This window comes from Rhopalosiphum padi, chromosome 3, assembly GCF_020882245.1.
Source record: "Rhopalosiphum padi isolate XX-2018 chromosome 3, ASM2088224v1, whole genome shotgun sequence".
Classification (NCBI taxonomy): Eukaryota; Metazoa; Arthropoda; class Insecta; order Hemiptera; family Aphididae; genus Rhopalosiphum; species Rhopalosiphum padi.
The window spans coordinates 65146757-65161717 of record NC_083599.1 but is presented as its reverse complement, the minus strand read 5'-3'; the positions used below and the strand labels follow the sequence as shown (position 1 = coordinate 65161717).

The 14961-nt window shown below is 28.7% G+C and overlaps 3 protein-coding genes and 1 pseudogene across 3 annotated transcripts; all 4 read left to right on the top strand.

Annotated features, from left to right (window-relative positions):
* Window positions 1–846: 846 nt before the first annotated feature.
* LOC132925371 (uncharacterized) lies at window positions 847–1551 on the top strand. Its single transcript, XM_060989773.1, has one exon. It carries the CDS (start codon window positions 847–849, stop codon window positions 1549–1551), a length of 705 nt encoding a protein of 234 aa, XP_060845756.1.
* Window positions 1552–2830: 1279 nt separating this feature from the next.
* Window positions 2831–4978, top strand: LOC132924284 (uncharacterized; annotated as a pseudogene).
* Window positions 4979–13240: 8262 nt separating this feature from the next.
* Window positions 13241–13810, top strand: LOC132925370 (piggyBac transposable element-derived protein 4-like). The gene has a single exon (XM_060989772.1). The coding sequence runs from the start codon at window positions 13241–13243 to the stop codon at window positions 13808–13810; it is 570 nt and encodes a 189-aa protein (XP_060845755.1).
* A 77-nt stretch (window positions 13811–13887) lies between these two features.
* On the top strand, window positions 13888–14445 carry LOC132925368 (uncharacterized). Its single transcript, XM_060989771.1, has one exon. The coding sequence runs from the start codon at window positions 13888–13890 to the stop codon at window positions 14443–14445; it is 558 nt and encodes a 185-aa protein (XP_060845754.1).
* The last annotated feature ends 516 nt before the right edge of the window (window positions 14446–14961 follow it).

Genomic DNA, 14961 nt, shown 5'->3' with positions numbered 1-14961 from the left:
ACAATACAAATTATCAGCATATCAATAATCGATATCATTAGTCATGATCATCATTAAAAATAATCGACGTGTATTAAATATAATATACTTTTAAACAGTCGTTCGCCAGAAACCAGTACTATAACTATTATACTGACTATGGATATCGAAGTTTCTGATGTTTTTGAAACGCGTCGAAGTAAAAAGTGCATAAATATAGATAATTATAAATTTAGAGAATTTCGAACGTTGAAATCAGGTGATATACATTTTAGGTGTACAAATAAAAAATGTTCCGTGAGTGTTGTAGTTAGGTTGGTTAATAATATAAAATATACAATTTTAAAAATGACAAACACGCATACCCATGAAGAGTACGACAACCGAACAATTCATCGAGAAGTAGCAAGAAGCAATTTGAAACGTAGAGCAGAAGAGGATTTACACATTAAACCAAATAAACTAATACGCCGGGAACTGCAAAAAAATGATAACTCTGAACATCTTCAATATAGTGATATGAAATTAATTCGAAGATCCATGTATGAAAAACGAAAGAAATCCTTTCCAAATATACCGAAATCTTTAGAAGATGCTAAAAAACAATTAATTGATCTTCAACATAATCTTACTAACAAAGGTAATGCATTTTGTTTTGTTAGTGATGATGAAAATATATTTATATTTACATGTAAAAATAATTTGGAATTGCTACAAAGTGCAGAACACGTTTTTGGGGATGGGACATTTACATTCGCTCCGAAATATTTTGTTCAACTTTATACTATTCACGTATATATAAACAATTTTTATGTTCCTGTGGCGTTTTGTTTTTTAAGTAACAAACATACTGATACTTACGTCAATATGTGGAATACATTACAAAATATATGTATTCAAATTACTGGTAAAATAATAAATTTAAGCAATTTTCATGTAGACTTTGAAAAAGCTGCGCATAATGCAGTATTGCAAATTTTTCCTAACTGCAAAATTGCATGTTGTAACTTTCATTTAGGACAAAATTGGTTTAGACATATTCAACAACACAAAATATTATCGAGCGAGTACTTAAACAATGACTCTGAAATTGGCAAATGGATGAAATATTTTTTTGGATTAAGTTATTTACCTCCTGAAGAAGTTTCTGATGGATTTTGTGATCTTATGTCGTTAGCGCCAAGTACTACTTCTATATTTTCCGATTATATTTTAGAAAATTACATAACATCGGACAGTAATTTTCCCCCTAAATTATGGGCTTGTGAACCTATTAATAATCCTAAGACTACTAATGGTGCAGAAAGTTGTCACAAACATTATAACAGTCAGTTTTACACTGCTCATCCACACATACATCAAGTAATTGACGTAATTATTGATATTCAGAGTGAAACTGATTTAAAAATTAATTCGATAAACAATAATATCATAAACTACAAGAAAAAAGAGACAATCAATAAGGAGATACAATTGGAAAATATTTGGAATGAATATAAAAATAAAATAATTGATCGCTTAACTTATATAAAGAAAATCGGACTTGTATGCCACCATACAAAATTAGTATAATTTTATAACTATAATATGCTATTATTACTACTTATTAATAGTATGATTTTATAACCAATATACTACTATAATATTACTTCTTATTAATAGTATAATTATATTTTTATTCAAAACAAAAACACACACATTATGCACATTTTTAATCACGCCTGTACAAAACAGATAGTCCTAAGCCTATATTAAAGTGAGAAGGAAAATGTGCTGTTGTACTCAAACGAATCGTAAAAAAATATGTGTGCGCAAACGAGTTGTACCTTTATTATTTAAACCTAAAATATGTGTGCGCAAACGAGTTGTGATTTTGTGCGCAAACGTGTCGTAAAAAAGGCAAATGTGCGCAAACGAGTCGTACCCGGCAAAAATAGCCGGTCTGCCGTCTGCGTTAAGGCGAAATGTCTTTATACCCGCATAATAAAAGTAATAGTAATATGTTTGGGAGAATTTCTTATATAATGATAATATAAAATATATATAATGATAATATTTCTTAAATTATAATATAATGTGTTTGAGCGATACAATATAAAAGATAAAATTATAAAAATTAATAATAAAAAAGAATAAAACCTAACTTATGCTAATGGGGGGGGGGCCGAGGCCCTTCGGGCCCCCCCTTAAATCCGCCACTGACATGTTTTAAAAACTGCTATATAAACATGTTTTTTTATTGTGACTTATTATACGGGTAGGTTGTCTTATATTTAATACATAAAACTTTTAAAATGGTTAATGATATTATAATGAATGAATAATTACAAACATATTTTATTTATCAATGTAACTTTTAACTTTAAATTTAACTTTGTTACATAACTGTAACTTGTATCCAGTTACACAACATAAAAGTAAATAAAAATAAATGTTTAATTCTTGCTGAAGAATTTAAAGTAAATTATTATCGTTCACATTTTGATGCATATGTTGTTGAAGACAATTTAACACAACCAGGTAGTTTGAGTATTTTTAGTATTGATGATTTAAATGGGCCCCCAATTAATATATTAGAGTCGCTAATAATACAATTATGATACGGCTTAAAAAATATTATTAACATCTTATAAACTTTATCAATGATAGTTTTTAAGAATTTTTTTTTTATATATATATACATTTATGCAATATTTATTAACTTCATCCATATTTATAAATATACTTTTTTTTTATTTGCTTGTTTTAGGTACCTACCTACTTATTAAGATATTTTCAGTATGTTTGTATAAAATAATATGTTATAACTTAATATTTAATAATTAATTTGCTTATATGTATGTTAGACAAAATGGATCTAAGTGGTGACGAAGCAAATAAAATCACAAATGGCTTTACATCAGATTTATTTAATGTAACTAATATTGATAATCTTGTTAATTTTCAAAACATGAATGAACCTCAAAATTCTGTAATGAACGAATATCCAAAGATTACAGAAGAAATTTCTTACAAATTGTGGTTATTGTTAAACAATTGGAAATTGGGCTGTTTATATAATACATGCATTGGTAAAAAAAAACAATGAATATAATATAACTGTTTTGTTAATATCACAAATTTAAAAAATGTTTAGATTCAATGATTGATTTGGAATGTTTGAGTAATATAACATCAGCTCAATGTGAAAAATTGTTGAAACATTTTCCCCTAGGCATCAAATAAAATTTGAAATTTGTTTATCAAAATGGAAAACAAATAATCAGTTCCAAATCAGTTAATAGGACTTCAGAGTGTTAGCAAACATATTTCAGATGCAATTCCTATGATGTTACCTGAAACTACAACAGTAGTTACAAAACCAGTATTAAGTCTAAGCAAAATACTTGAAGACCAATCACAGGGATCTTTGGTGCTTGCCAACCACAAAAAGTTTGGTTCATTAAATGATGCATCTAGATTAATACTGGTTGATATTATTATTAAAACAGCTATAAAAGAAAATATTATCATGACAATTGAAACTGCTGAAGAAATTTCCAATCAAATCGTTGCAGCTTTTCCTAATGAAGTTAAGGTAATTTGTTTTTTCAAAATTTTGTAAATTAGCAAACAATGATAAAAATGATTTATTTTTATTAGGATTATTACTTTATGCGTGATGGAAATAAAGCGCCAAAAGGAAAATTATATGCAAAATATCACAATGTAATAAGAAATTTAAAGAATGGTGGACTAATCGAAGTAACAAAGAAACATAAACTTTCAAAATATGATGAAAATAGTAATGTTCGTCAGTTGAAAAACTTTGGTAAATATTTTGTTGCATTAAATTTGTTTTTACTTTTCTAACTAATAATATCCTGTAAGTACAATAAATAATATCTGTATGTTTATTTTTTTTTATATAGATTCAGAAACTGATATTGATGAATACTTAAATAGTTTAAAACACGATAATTGCTCATTTAATGAAATTGAAATTATCTGGAAAGCAACTGTGAAATATAGACTGAATTATATAAGAAATAGTGAAAGTACCACTGATACATTAAAATACTGGACAAGCTATAAGCTTCCAGCTGGTTATAAATTAGTAAGTATAAGTATTATTGAAGTGGACCGAGATATTTTAATTATTTAATAATATACAATTTTATTTTGTTATTCTAGATTGATATTGATTTTATTATGCTGTATCCAAATTCATCTAACTTAATGTCAATTTATTCAGATGTATCATTTAAACTTATAGATTTGTTAAAATTAAAAATTAAAGATTCCCAAAGTTTAAAACTGCTTGAAGAAGTTCTAGAAAAGAATCCACTAGAAAGTAAGGGTTATCTTTAAGTATTAAATACTACATGTTTAAAATTATTTATTATTTTTCAGATGGCCGTACTGCATGTATTTTTCATCTTTTACATGTAGTATTTATTCTTATCGCAAAAAAATCAACCCGTAATGATAAAGGACAAAAATCCACCATAAAGTACTCAATTCGAGATTCACAGCAATCGTTTTTAATTAATGTTGATACAGTTTCACAGTTTGAAGATGTTATAGCTAAAAAAAAAGGTTTGTTTTTTGGCATTAACATTGATTATACTTAGTAAATATGTATAATCAATGATATTAGTTAGAGTAAATAGATTAGGTGTCTATTAAAAAGTTATTAAAAATAGTTAATTTAATTTAATTTATTTGCTATTTTTTCACAGGTTTAGGTATCCCAATACAACCATTCATTGTTGTAATTGGTCAATTACTAGAACCAAAAGATATTATTGTATACTTTGATGATATAAAGTACAAAGTTTTAACTATCCAGAGAGCAGTGGATGTAGTTTTTAAATTGTTCCATACATTTAATTTGTTATACCCTGATGAATCTTATATTTTATAGTTGTTTATACAAAAATTTTTTTATAATATTCATACTAAGTCAGATCAATCTCATCCAATTATAAGTCTAATTATTTCAGAACTAAATAAATAAAATATATTTCAAGTACTGTTTTTACATATTTCTATATCTTTTTTAATTGTTATTATTTTATTTTTGTTTTAAATATTACTTGTATATATTTGTATTATAACTTGTATTAATTATTATTTATTACGTATAATATTTTATGTAATATTTTTTTTTAACTATTGTGGTAGAATGCGCCTACATATAATACATATATTTTAATATTTATGTTCCTTATATTAAATATTATATTGTTAATAGTTAATAATTTTGTATACTTAAGCAACAGTATTTGAATCAATTTAAAAACTATTATTATTATTATATTCTTGTTTTAAATATTATCTTATTACTTGTATATATGTTGTATTAATTATTATTTATTACATATAATACTTAATGTAATATTTTTTATAACTATTAAGGTATGGTAGAAGGTTCCTACATATGATACATATATTTTAATATTTATGTTAATTATATTAAATATTATTTTGTTAATAGTTTATAATATACTTCACCAATATTATTTGAATAAATTTAAAAGATAATATTTAACTTATTGATTTATTTTATTAGAACATTTTACATTTTTAATTTGTTTATACAAATAATAAATGTATTACTATAAAAAAAATAAAGAAAAGAAAAGAAATAAATTGGTAAAAATATTTTTACCACGAGTATAGGTGATACTAATAACAACAAAAAATTTTGTAGAAAATATAATTCAAATTATAGTATTAACAGACAAATTAATTTAATTTAATAAATGTCTATGGTTTATTCAACATTATTTATGTTGGTATCAACAAATTTTATTGTTGAATTAATTTCATCAATACATTTTATTAACAACATGATTCGTGTAGATTTAACAAAGTATTTGTTGTATTAATCGGGAGAATTGTTAGTTTTATTCTTATTGTAGATTTAACAATGTTTATGGTGTAGGAATGACAATTTGTTTGTCAGCTCAGGAGTAACAAAGATATTATTAAATTGACCTAAGTTTTCATTATTTTTACCTACTTATTTTTTTCAGTGTATTATGTTTGTGTTATGAATTCCTAACTATGTAGTATGTATGTCTAAAACATAAACCTACATACATAATATGGTTTATTTTAAGTGATAAATTACATATTTTTTTTTTTTTGTATTATTTTGTATTAATTGAAAATTTTAAGAAACCTAGACGTCCTAAACAATGATAGAAAAGAAAAAATGAAAATGACTAATAAACGGTATCAAAAAATACTTCCTTAAAAACCAAAGAATAACAATACCCTAAAATCAAATTAGTTTAAAATTATGAGGAAAAATCAAATTTGAATTATATTATGTTATACCAACAATTGAATCAAGTATTAAGTTAAAATTGGAGTCAGAATCTATATCAAAAATTGAAACAATTAACCCAGAACCACTTTGTATAGCAATAGGATTCACTGAACAATTCTTATTTGAAGAATAATATGATAGTTCAATTTTTGAAGATGATTCCGATGATGATAATATTTCTGTTGGAGTGAATTTTTACAAAGACACATAAAGAGTGATATAGATTGGAATGATAGGAACAATTCAACCACTAAAGAAGCAGCAAAATATGATGTTCATAAACAACTGGTTAATGAGTAAGTAAACAGACCAGGACAACAGTGAATCGTTTAGAAAAACCTCTACCTAAAATTAATCAACCTTCTATATCTAAACCACTGAAAAATAATTCCTTGAAAAGAAAGATTATACGAAAAACCCGGAGACAACAACTACAAGACTCTTAGCCAAAATGTTTAATATTCTGAGAGACACCTTTGGAAATTTTGAAATGAATAGACGTAGGGTATCTAAAATAAACATACTTATGGTTGTATGAGTTAAGAAACTGATTTTTTGAAAAAATAGCTTCAAAATCTGTATAATTTAAATTGTGAATGAACCATACATTTTTTATTCAATTATACAAGTATAATTTAAATATAATAAATACATACCTTTGAATATATTTTTGTAAAATCCAGCTACTAATTGATCAATAAAATGGTCAACATACGGTACAAATATTGTTGTACGATAACAGGACATGCTAAGCCAGTATATTATCAAACAGTGTCCGTTCAAAAGTATTGTCAATGTTGGGTGAGCACAGTCTTATTTTAAACACAAAATCGAAAATCGAACACCAAATCTCACGAGAAAATTGTGAACGTAAAGCAGAAGACTCAATTTCAATGAGACCATAAAACATAACCAGATCTGAACTGATGGCAACAGAGTTTGAAGTGTCACAAGCTGCAGATATAAAATCCATATGAAATATCATATCATGTATGATAAAAGACAGAAAAATTATTCTCCTTTCCCAGATCATTGACCTGTGCTATACTTTAGTTGAAAAAAATGGAAGAAAATGGTGTTATTAAATTCAAAATTGAAAAAACTTTTCACGCGCCAGACGATTTGCAATTTATTTGTATTACAACGAAGACAAATATTAATGTACTATTACAGTGTGAAGATGAATTTGTAGATGGTACTTTTGAATATGCAACCAAGCATTTTATGCAACTTTATACGATACATGGATTAAAAACGGTTATTATTTATCTTTGGTTTATTTTTTTTCATTGATAAATGTAAAAAAACTTTTAATCAAATGTGAATGTATTTAATTCAATTAAGCTCAAAATATTCATCTGAAATACTAAGTATAAAACAATTGCATGTTCGATTTTGCTGCTCATGAGGCTGCAAAAACGGTGTTTCCTGACATAAAGATTATTGGATGTCGATTCTATTTAGGCCAAGCTTGGTAGCGTAGGGCAAGCACTTATTATATTACAACTTAGAAAATAATAAATATAATATAACATAAATTACTTAATTGATTAGATACAAAACCACAATACATAACGAATATCATATATTAGGTAATAACAACGAATTGGGGCAGTGGTTAAAATCGATTTTTGGACTACCATTTCTACCATTCGAACAAGTTGAAGATGGTTTTATTCAACTTATGACTTATGAGTTCGTGTCTAAATGACACTGAAGGTCATTACTGATTATATTTTAAAGACATACATTGAACCTGGTTGTTTATTTCTACCTAAAATATAGGCAAAAGAGCCATCAATAATTATACCTAGGTAAGTTTAATTAAAAATATTATTTTATTACTGGAACAGCTAAAAAAATAAATTAAATCAATAGAACAACAAACGGCCCAGAAAGCTTTCACAAAATGTACAAATGGCAATTTCGCAGTGCCCATCCACCAACACTGGCAACACATGTGGTTATATCAATACTAATAGAAATCCAATTTGAAACGATGACGAAAATATGTTCAATTTCAATAGGAATTAATAAAAATATGGCTCTATCTGATTTAAAACGGATTAAAGCTTCAATTAAAATGTATGATCATTAATCAGTATAAAATTGACAAAAATATTATGATGTATTTATCTAAATTTAGATCTATTTACCAAGGAAAACATTTATTTTAATTTTTTTTTCTTGATAGCGTTTATGTGATTTGGTAATATTTATAAATTATTGTTATGATGTTTTTAGATTATAAATTATTTTAATGACGACACTTATACCGTTTCGAGCGTTAATTATATTTTATTTTATTTTTAACTTTGATTTGTTACATGTTTATATAAAATAAAATACTTAAAAATAATTGTTCCGTCATTTTGGTTGACTTGACACTAACAATACAAACGTTGTTAAATATTATGACTTGAATGGTATCTAGTCGTTAATATTCAAAAAAATGTTTGTGCTATTGGTATCAAGTCAACAAAATTCAATCTAAAATTGATTTATATTATTTGATAATAAAGTAAGTTGTTTTAATAATTATATAAATTGACTAAAAACAGCTTATAATTGCACTTTAAACATTTATTTTTTTGAAAAATAAGTAAAACAAAACAAAATAAAATAATTATGTAGTAAAACATTGAATTTAAATAATATTATAAAATGTGTTCAAAAATACCTAAAAGTTAATACTATTGTACAAACACTTCTTAATCAAAATTTACTTAATTAATATAATATATAGGTACTTAATTCACCAATATATAGGATAATATGTTTGGCTAGCCAAGCCACCACTGAACACGCAGGCACTCTCTGGGCACGGGTGCTTCAGGAGCTACCTGTTCAGGTTCAAACGGATAGATGACAGCTACTGCGTAGATCCCGATGACACGACAGAACACACTCTGTTCGTCTGCCCGAGATGGCTAGACGATTGCGCCCACATGACCGAGATCCTGAGAAGACCTCCGTGCGCAGGCGACGTAGAAGAAATCTTGAGTGGGCCCCTGCCTTAGGAAATACCAGAAGGTACAGAAGATCGCTCGAGACTAAGGCGCCAGTTCAAGATAAATCACCAGGAGTTCATCAACATGGTTGAATCAATGCTGTCGACCAAAGAGGACGACGAACGCGAGGACGAAGCCTTTGGAAGAGCACAACGTAACGGGAGAGCTTCAAGGTAGCAACAGCCCCTTGCACTCGATCCGCTCGGTATGGAGAACAAGTCGCACACACTCACGATTTCGCTTAGCGAAACGTTGGAGGTGCCACTGACCACGTTCTCCATTATCATTCTTATGGCACCACGGAAGGAACTGCGATCACGGCAGATCATACCATATTAGGAACGAGTTACGAGGATGGCGGGCTTCGGCCGGCCCTAGAATAGGATAACCCGAACGCGAAGTCAAGGGCGGCCCGCCAAGACCATGGTGCTGAACACAAAATGTAATTACATTTTTTTTGTAAGGGGGTTAAATGGGAGATTTTCTCATCAATCCCTATAGTCCGAACTATTATTTGTATCATATTGTAATTATATTATTAATTTCAAATAAACGATAAGGCGTAAGCAATGCGTAAGCAGTCCCCACGACATCGTCGATTTAAACTGGAAGAAAAAAGTTTTTATAAAAATTATGAAAAGTTTCTGGTATGAACTTAAACAATGACATGAGATCCTTTTTTTTCTTCAGTTATAAATAAATTGTCATCATATGCTTTTGGAATGTTCATTGAAACTGGATTTCTTTTGCTTAGATTCAATTTATGGAATTAATAGTGGTGTACTATTTCTTTTTCATTTTTAGTATAGCGAATCCACTTGACATCTCTAAACACAAACTTTTTCTTATTTTTGTTAGTTTTTTTCATTTGATAGGTTGTTTTGAACAAACTGTTGAAATCATAAAACATATATTGTGTCATTTTTACAACCAAAAATTTGTTTTTGCCTGCTTACTTAATTAATTGTATCCAATCATACGGGTGATTTATTGAAAAAAGAAATATTTTTCGGGATTTTTTCGATTTTGGCATGGTCTGAGTCACACTCTATTCTTGAGTGGCCTGATACCATAAACTTATAATCTGTTATTTGTATAGTTTCCTGTTAATCCAAGAAAAACAGAAACATTTCCATAAGAATACTGTTTTTATTCTGCCCAGGGCAGCAATCACTGTACATAGTTACATGTGTAATATTTTTTGGTAATTAGATAAATAATTGTACATACACAAACCAATATCATTAGCCTCTCGTTTGGCTAAAGTTTCATATCAAATATAACATGTTACTGTAGTAGATGCACAATTGTGCATAGTTAAATTGTTGGTCCACGATGGAGTAAAACCGAAATTAAAGAGATAAATGTTTCTTATCCTGTAGTAGTAGTATCATATAATAAAAATATGGATGGCGTTGACTTGTGCAGTCAACAAATGGAAGCTTACCGCACATGGTTTAAATCTAAGAAGTGGACGTTAAAAGTTGCAATACACTTCATAGACTTAGCAATAGTTAATGCTTGGATGGAGAACAAAGAAGACGCAACAAAAATACAAATTCTCCAAAAAAACATAAAAGATTTAATGGTGTTCAAAATCAATATACTAAACAGTTGCGAAAAAAACGACGGACTACCGCGAAGAAATGAATGATGTGTAGGATGGCTTAGGTGGGGTTGTAACTAATAACAATAATATTGAAAATTATATTCTAACGTATATTTAATAACTTATAATGAAATCACAATTAACAATATCAATAGGTGGTTAATAGAACTGTCATAGTACATGGCGCACACTATTGCTCACATGTACTACGAACAGTGGTTAACTGAAGACTGACTATATAAAATAATAAATATGAGGGAAATCCTAGTGATATCGATAGTCGGCTACATCTTATCTTATCTATATAATATTTACTACAACTCGGCCGTTCTGACCAAGAAGTGGCTCCCACTTCTCTCACAAATGAAAAAAAATAAAATTAATAATACATATTATCATATAAGTCATAAGTGTATATATAAAAAAAAATGGTAATTACTAATTAATAGCATACAAAGTAGTAAAATAAATAAATAAAAAAAAATAAATAATAATAAGTGGTAATAGTACAAGTTGTACCTATAATAATAATGATAATAAAATAAAAATAAAATAAAAGTATACATAATACATTTTTGATTAGATTTGAATCCAAGGGCTCATATTCCTAGCTTCATATACTGAGTTAAATGGAATCTGGGTTACCTGAAAGCCTGGGATATCTTGAATAACATACCTATCATTGGGGAGAACAGTTTTGATTTCATATGGCCCTTTAAATTTGGGCATATGTTTTTTATTTATTCCAGGTGTTGTATCTACATTTTTGATCATAATATAATCTCCAATTTCATACTTCTTAGGAGATTTGTGAGTTTTATCATAATATGACTTATTCTTTAATTGTGCATCAAGAATATTTTCTTGAGCAGAGTTCCTAATCTCACTTAAGTCCCTATCCTCACTTTCATGATACTGCTCAGCCTCTAAAATCAATCTGAGATAATCATTAGAGTCACCGTGTTGATTCATACCAAAGATAATTTCACTAGGAGTGCTTTTAATTGAGCGATTATAATTATTATTGATGCAAAATTGTACTTTTTTTAAAAAATTATTCCAATTTTTACTTCTTTCATGTAATGATTTAGATAATATAGCTTTAACTGTCCTATTATACCTCTCAACCTGTCCATTAGCATGTGGTGAGCCAGCAGCAATTAGGATATGGTGTATGTCATTGGAGTTACAATATTCCTAAAACATTTCAGAGGTAGGTATAGCATGTACCACGGTCGGATATAATACGAAGAGGTCTACTATAATGAAAGAAATACTCGTTAAGCTATGAGCACACTTCTTTTGTTTTAACTGACCGTACAGCATAGAGAGTTATAAATTTACTAAAATCATCAACAATCACAAATATGTGCTTAAATCTCCCTTTTGTTGTGCTCAGAGGCCCATAATGGTCTATGTGGATTGTATTAAAAGATTTATTTCCTTTCTCGATCAATTTGAGGAAGCCTTCTCTTTTTCCTTCACTAGGGGAAAAAACTATACACTTAACACGTTGACTGCCATGCGGCAGCCGGCGGTCGCATCGCTATCTTTCCTACAAGGCCACGTTCTATTTATGTTATTCCATAAATGTATATTGGCATATTTATGGAACAAATAATCGTAAAAAAATAATTCCGATATTATTATCTTTGTTATGTCTTTCTACGTAAGAATATGATATTTAAAGTGTATGGTAGCAGGCGGACGCATGGCGTTGTCATTATAATATAATTAGTCAGTTGCCATATGACCGCCGGCAGTCGTACATAATAAAATTTCGTGTGATATTTTATTGTAATTTTTTATTTTTAATTATGGCGTTACGTCCAAAGAGACCTAAAGTAAATGACGATACGGTACGTCAATTATTAGACACTGATGATAGTGGAGGTTCATTTAGTGATTTCGATGACACAGATGAAGACCAAACCTACAACCCAATTATAACTTCTGATTCAGATGAACAAAGTGAAACCAGCGATACCGAACATTCACAAGACACAATATTACCGGTTTCAAATCCTGGTGTTCAAATTTTGTCCTAATGTAACAGGTAATAATCAAAAACAGCTAGTTTTTAATGGTTTTCCGGGATTAAAAATTAATATATCAGCTAATGCCACTGTTTAGGACTGTTTTAATTTATTTTTCACTGATGACATTATTGAACTTATTGTTATTGAAACGAACAGAAACGCGGAACAGTTTTTATCAAATAATAGAATTTCCAAGTTTAGCAGGTTTACAAAATGGGTTCCTACAGATTCAAAAGAGATTAAATTGTTTTCGTGTTTATTAATATGGATGGGACTCGTTGAAATGCCAAATTTAGGTAGTTACTGGAGCACCAAACATAGATATAAAAACAATGTGGCACAAAAAACAATGTCTAGAAATCGCTTCGAATTACTTCTAAGATTTTGGCACTTTTCAGACAATAAAAAAGCCCCTGAAGGTGATCGTATTTATAAAATACATAATATAATTGATAAAATTGTAAACCGTTTTCAAAATGTAATGGAACCAGGCGAGGTATTGGCCGTTGATGAGACTATGGTACCTTTTCGTGGCAGATTATTATTTAGACAATATATACCAGGGAAAGCTCATAAGTACGATGTAAAATTGTTTAAACTTTGCGGAACAAATGGTTATACTTATAACGTTCAAGTTTATGGAGGAAAGAGTCAAGTGGATGGAAAGAGATTGGGTTGTAGAGTTGTTCTAGATCTAAGTAGAAGGTATTTAAACATGGGACGTACAATGGTCACGGATAATTTTTACACTTCAATTACACTTGCAAACGAACTTTTAACTAATGATACACACCTAGTTGGAACTCTGCGATCAAATAGAGTAAAATTACCTGAAATAACAAAAAAAAAGTGAAGTCCGGGGAAATAATCGGAAAGGAAAATTCAGACGGTATTATTGTTGCGAAATGGCGTGATAAAAGGGATGTAACTATGTTGTCGACAAAACATAATATTGATATGATTGACACAGGAAAAAAGAACAAAAAAAAAGAATCGATAGTTAAGCCTAAGATAATTGTCGACTACAACTCCGGAAAAGCGGGAATTGATCTATCAGATCAACTGTCTAGCTTTAGTACAGCTGTTCGTAAGTCTATACGTTGGTACCATAAGGTGGCGACAGAAATACTGTTTGGAACTGCTATGGTAAATGCTTTAATAGTTTACAATACAATTAATTCTGATAAAAAAATGAAGATAACACAATTTCGAGAAACATTAGTTGATACAATACTCGGATTAGACAATCAAGGATCACAAGAAGTTCAACAAGCAAGAGTTAACAGCAAACACATATTTCAAGAAACAACAAAAAAATGTGGTAGAAACAGAAAAATCAGAAAGAGATGTTTCCACTGCTATCAAAGTAGAACAGTAATAGTTAGATCGAAAAAGGCATCGAAGAAAGTAAAAAAGATCTCTACATTCTGCGCACCATGTAAATCTTATACATGTATAAGTTGTTTCAATCTGCATCACACAGGCTAAGGATTTTCATTATTTTTTACATATATTATTTATAAATACGTCTCGATATTTATGTTTTGTATTAAATTTATAATTTGTATTATGTTTATATTTAAGAATTGAAATTGGAAACATAATATTTGAATAAAAAAAGTGATTGAATTTTTTTTATATACTTATTATAGTGATATTTTACGTATAATAATAAATGTATATAAAATAATCGGTTTGCGGCGAATAATATATCATTTTACGCGAAATTTTCTCCTCTACGCCATCATTTAAACATTATCTTCATAACTTTGACGCCACGAAAAATATTCCCCTTTACAAATAAGTGTGTTTATGACAGCCCGCGGTCATATGGCGTATAAATAATACAAAGGTGCGACCGCCGGTGTCCGTAAAAATACTGTTGTATGTTAGTAGTCTGCGGACGCCGGCAATTTTTTAATTTCCACATCAGTTGTTTGTTTAATAGACAAGGTCTGGCTAAAAATAAACCCCTCTAGTACCAACACATGATTTCGACTTAGG